Source organism: Physella acuta, unplaced genomic scaffold (genome assembly GCF_028476545.2).
Source record: "Physella acuta isolate Inbredline_101_S28 unplaced genomic scaffold, ASM2847654v3 ptg000943l, whole genome shotgun sequence".
Taxonomy (NCBI): domain Eukaryota; kingdom Metazoa; phylum Mollusca; class Gastropoda; family Physidae; genus Physella; species Physella acuta.
Window position 1 is genome coordinate 242645 of NW_026732460.1, and position 6122 is coordinate 248766.

Consider the following 6122-nt stretch of genomic DNA (forward strand, 5'->3'; position numbering starts at 1 on the left):
TCCAGTCACCTCAGGACAATTGCGAGTCGACCGTGCCAGCGATGTGTGACACAAATTTCTTTCTTTAGAAAAACGGTCTGTCCCAGTCCATGTAGAAGATAACTCACTAACATCAGCCGTGGCCTCAGTTTTAACATCCAACAATTTCGGCCATTTAGTTTTTTTTTTTAAATTTAATTCAGCAAAGATTATTTAAGTTTACAAACTAATTCAGGCAACAATGGCGGTGCTGAAGCGCGGGGCCTCTTCAAGCGCTGGGCCTGGGGCGACCGCCCCGTTTGCCACCCCCTAACGCCATCTCTGGTTGGTAGTGTCTTCATTGGTTGGTGGTGTCTCACTAGGTTGGTGATGTCTCACTAGGTTGGTGGTGTCTTCATTGGTTTGTGGTGTTTACTTGGTCAGACACCATATTTTGTAAACCAACCTTTGCATAATATAGAGTTTGGATAGGATATACTTTTCATATATCGCTTCCCAACATCAGTAAGAACACGAAACTCTGGAGGGCTGTGGTTAGTGGTCATTACTCCAGCAGGACAGAGAACTCTGGAGAGCTTTAGTTAGCAGCCCGTACTCCAGCAGGACAGAGAATTCCGGAAAGCTGTAATCGTCGACCCATATTCCAGCAGTATATGGAACTCTGGAGAGCTGTTGTTGGTCTCTCTTATTCCAGAAGAACAGAGAACTCTGCAGAGCTATATATAGCTAGCCGTGCCCCAAAAGGCGTGATATCAAACAATGTATCATTTGGAGCTACCACGCGTCGTGTTTAAAAACAAACTCACTATGGCCCAGGAGGGGTACGTCGACTTTAGGTGCACACATCCCTGTAATGAACACATCATCCAACCAGATGGGTTTCGATCTCATGGCTGCGTGGTACAGTAGAGTCACTGTGCTAGCTGGGTACGCCAGCAAACCACCCAACGCAAACGGTGGCAAAAATGGATATGGATACTCCTTCTCAGATAAATACCATCTGCTGGATTCATCCCGAATCGGGGTCCAATCAACTTTTTTATCCCCAATAACGAAATCCCCGAACTGTCTTTGTTTACTTCTCAAAATTTTAAGAATTTTGTTGATGTTAATCTCCACGTCATCGTCAGTTCTGATGACGAAGTTGGTCTGCTGGCAGAAGGTGCTTGTCCACTTCAACATGGACATGGCCTTTAGCGTAATGTTCCTGTACACGTCGACAAAACTCTCCTGAACGATATCGCCGTACTTTTCAGATTCTTCGTCAATTTGATCTTGTACTTCCTCGTTATTTTCAACTGGTCTGCCGATGAAAAATAAAAGCTTGGCTTTGTTTTGAGGGTTTTGAACATACCGCCCTCTGGAACTAACTCTGACGTTCTCTCGACGTTGGAAGTTGGTGGGTGCTGATGGGACGACAAACAAAACGTTGATTGGATCGTCTGCGCATGCGTCTTTTGGGTTGTGGATATAAGAAAAATTATGCTCGTTTATGATTGGTTGGGTTAAAAAAGAAATAACCGATATTTTAGAATTGACTTGATTCATTAATTTTTTAATCAAAATATGTAAAGTCCCCGGATCTAATGCTCCCAGAAACGTGAGATTAAATTTGGTGGAGTCTTTCTCCAGAATGTCTGGTGACGGAGTCTGATCCAGCTTGTTGAAGACACACTCCAACAATGAGTGGAACAGCAACGCTTTAGAGGAATCTACGAGGTCAAAGTCGAAGCTGGCGATAGCTTTGGCGGCCATTTGCTTGGCTTCTGTGCGCAGGCTGACGTCATCAAAACGTGTGTAGCTGACAGCGTTTGATAAAAGTGACAGGCCGATGTTGACGACGACACAGATAGTTGTCACGTAGATGATAAGGCGAAGGTGGTGTTTTCTTAGCATGATTAAAATTATCTGCAGAGATATGAAAAAATGATAACAATATTTGTAGAGTTATGACAAAATGATAACAATATTTGTAGAGATATGACAAAATGATAACATTATCTGCAGAGATGTGACAAAATGATAACATTATCTGGTACAGGGATTACTATACTGGGGGCTAGGGAGATGCTGATAAGTGCTAGTGCTAGGGGAGGTGTGGACTAGTGCTAGGGGTAGGTGTGGACTAATGCTACGGGAGGTGTGGACTAGTGGCAGGTGAGGTGCTGATAAGTGCTAATGCATATTCCTAAGTATGAAATACAACTAACTGAAAAAAATACCTATGTTGTATTAAATTTGGCTATATTTCGTTTTGGTGTCACCCTTTTGGAAAGTGTAACCCGCCCTAAGACTAAACTGAGGACGTGTAAGGAGCTACTGATGATCGCTCTGATTTCATCTGTCATAGCATGCCTACCTGGCTTTTGCTAGGTGAGAGGAGAAGTCACAGAAAGAAAGTCAAGGAAATAATTTTTACTAATTTTGATTGGTAAAAAAGTGAACAAAAATCGCAATGTTAAAACGACAACGATAAAATAAAGTAAACTGAAATGAATTTGTTGTTTCCGGGAAATTAAATAATTTTTTATATAAAAAAAAAATGAAATAGTTGAAGTTCCTCGCGTGTAACTTTGAAAAATGAAATAAGACGTTAAAAAATATTTTCAATTTAGAACCTAGTCACTTGGTTCCACTTGTTGTTAAGAATAAATAAGAATTTAAAAAATGCTTATTTATGCACCTCACAACTGAGAATTGCTAAGCAACCACTGTTTACACTTAGTTACCACGAATATAAAATAGTAACATTCTAATACTTTTCAACAAATATCTAATCACTATCATGTCAACTCAAAAAGGAAGTAATGAAACTGCTTAGAGATGGGATCTCTGACTAATTCTTGTTAGCTAAGTGTGTCCCGGACACTCAACGAAAATTTGCCAAAACGGTTTTCTTAAGATGTTAGAATATAGTGTAAAAAAATCCTCAGATGTGTGAAACTATATAGCCTAGAAAGCTGTTTGTTGTGCTGTATACCATTTTGATGGCGTAATTTTATCTGTTTTTAAGATAGAAGTAACTATAGGTCAAAAATTTCTGTTTTTCACAGAGGAAAACTGTCTTTGAAAGGTCAAGGTAACGATTGCTGTGTCTGCCGTTCTAAGGCTCCAAAATAACCTTTAAAAAGAACTAATATATTTTAAAATACCAGGAAACGTCCATTGGACCTTATAGAATCTGGAAAATAAGAAACATTCACTAGGAGGACTTTAGGTATTTTAATACACAAACTTAACAAAAAAACAAAATACTTTTAAAACAGAAAAATAATGTTGTTTTTTTTTGTTTGCTTTTTTTACAATTTTGGTCTAATAGGCTTGAAATTTGCTATAGACATATAATACAATATCATAGAGAGTATAAACTACAATGGAGACAAGTTATGTTTTTTTAAAATTATTTTCTAAAACATTTTGCTGAAAATTGATGCAGTTTCAGACTTTAATTTTTAAAAAATCATAAACTAAATAAATACATAAATAATATGCCATGGTTGTGTTGTATACCGTGTAGCTGCTAATTATGAACACAATTTTTCCAGAATCTTACAACGGAACACTTGGAAAAGACAGATGGTTGAGAACCTGAATGGACACCAGCGAGAAAAGTCTCAAAGGTATTTGAGAGGTGCATACATTAATTTAAAAATCAGGCACGGCGTAGTTACAATTAATATGGTTATAAAATCCTCTCTGTAGTGTTTTTTTCGGACTTTACTAAAGATGGGGTGTATTTGATGTTTTTAAAATTTTCGGTAACTAAATAAAATAAAAAAAAAAAGCAAAAACAATTTGGTTTTCACGTGTAATGGCGACATAAACAATGGCCGCCATAAATTTTATTGTACACATTGTAAGCTAAAAATAGAAAAAAATAGGTCATGGTGTTTAAATTTGCATAGTTATTTAAAAACTTGATCTGCAAAGTTTTGTAAACAAAATAACTATAAAGTGGGGCTGTCAGAAATCGATCACGGAGTTCCTTTGCAGCCAATCAATGTTTGTCTTACGAAAGTGAAACATCGGGTTATAACTTAGGCTTGATGAAAATAAATAGAAATGTAGCCTTAAACTCAACAAATTATTTTCAAGTTCTCTGGATCTGCAACTTGTATGGCATTGATTCTAAAAATATTACATTTCTGAATTAATTTTAGGCTTAAGTTTTTAATACAATTTTATCTTTTATTAGTTTTATGGTCCTAAATCTAAAAAAGCAAATTTTTATTCCATGTCAACAACATTACGGAAGGAATCTCGTCAACTCGCTGGTGTCCATTCTCTCAGTAAACTTTCACATCGCAGTTTGGCCAATAATTATTATCATTTAAAAAGTTTAAAAAAAACCACGTTTTCTGATTGAACTAAAAAGTAGAAAATAAATGCTATACATCACAATAATGCAAGCGATCACTCTACTATAAGCGATGAAAAACGTGGGGCGCCGAAGTAAGTTTTTTATCGGTCATTATTAATATAAGATGTAAAAGTTATATTACTATTGATTAGATAATACTATTGAGTTTCATTAGGGAGCTTGTAGAGAGTCAACAGTATTAGAAACTGTAAGAAAATCATTTTTTTCCGAGGAGGTTGGGGGAGTTTCGAGCAGTGGTTTTACAGTATATGCTTTCTATATACATTTAATTTAACTTTGTTTCCTCGAAGGGGCAGTGGAATTAACGACAGCTGGGTAACTTTACCCACTCTGGATGAGCCCCCCCCCCCCCCAAACGTCTACCGCTCCCCCCCCCAATCCGAACGAAATACAATATATATAGAAAATATATACTTTTTATACTTTTACCAGTGTCCCTTCTCCCCCCCCTCCCCCCCCCCTCAACGGGAATTTTTGTTCCCACCCATACCCCCCCCCCCCCCTTTAAAAAATAAAATTCAAGTACCCCCCCCCCCCCCCCCCAGGGGAAAAAAGCCTGGAAGAAACACTGCTGAACACTATGGTCACTCTGGGGTAACTTGACACACACCGGATAACTATGGTTACCATACAAATATGTAATAAATGGCTTCATGGTCCATTAAATGAAAATCTCAGAACAATTCGTTGGCAGTAAGATGATAAGAGCCACATTTTGCCCATGTATCAGACCCCCTCTCTCCCAGATGTTGCCCATGTATCAGACCCCCTCTCTCCCAGATGTTGCCCATGTATCAGACCTCCTCTCTCACAGATGTTGCCCATGTATCAGACCCCCTCTCTCACAGAGCCAGATGTTACCCATGTATCAGACCCCCTCTCTCCCAGATGTTGCCCATGTATCAGACCTCCTCTCTCACAGATGTTGCCCATGTATCAGACCCTCTCTCTCCCAGATGTTGCCCATGTATCAGACCCTCTCTCTCCCAGATGTTGCCCATGTATCAGACCCCCTCTCTCCCAGATGTTGCCTATGTATCAGACCCCCTCTCTCACAGATGTTGCCTATGTATCAGACCCCCTCTCTCACAGAGCCAGATGTTGCCCATGTATCAGACCCCTCTCTCCCAGATGTTGCCTATGTATCAGACCCCTTCTCTCTCAGATGTTGCCTATGTATCAGACCCCCACTCTCACAGAGCCAGATGTTGCCCATGTATCAGACCCCTCTCTCACAGATGTTGCCTATGTATCAGACCCCCTCTCTCACAGAGCCAGATGTTGCCCATGTATCAGACCCCCCTCTCACAGATGTTGCCCATGTATCAGACCCCCCCTCTCACAGATGTTGCCCATGTATCAGACCCCTCTCTCACAGATGTTGCATATGTATCAGACCCCCCCTCTCACAGATGTTGCCCATGTATCAGACCCCCTCTCTCTCTCACAGATGTTGCCCATGTATCAGACCCCCCCTCTCACAGATGTTGCCTATGTATCAGACCCCCTCTCTCACAGATGTTGCCTATGTATCAGACCCCCCCTCTCTCCCAGATGTTGCCCATGTATCAGACCCCCTCTCACAGATGTTGCCCATGTATCAGACCCCCCCTCTCACAGATGTTGCCCATGTATCAGACCCCTCTCTCCCAGATGTTGCCCATGTATCAGACCCCCTATCTCTCACAGATGTTGCCCATGTATCAGACCCCTCTCTCACAGATGTTACCCATGTATCAGACCCCCCTCTCCCAGATGTTGC

At 40.3% G+C, this 6122-nt stretch overlaps 1 protein-coding gene across 1 annotated transcript; it reads right to left on the reverse strand.

Annotated features, from left to right (window-relative positions):
• Window positions 1-753: 753 nt before the first annotated feature.
• LOC131953722 (beta-1,3-galactosyltransferase 5-like) lies at window positions 754-1875 on the reverse strand. Its single transcript, XM_059317054.1, has one exon. The coding sequence runs from the start codon at window positions 1873-1875 to the stop codon at window positions 754-756; it is 1122 nt and encodes a 373-aa protein (XP_059173037.1).
• Between the last annotated feature and the right edge of the window lie 4247 nt (window positions 1876-6122).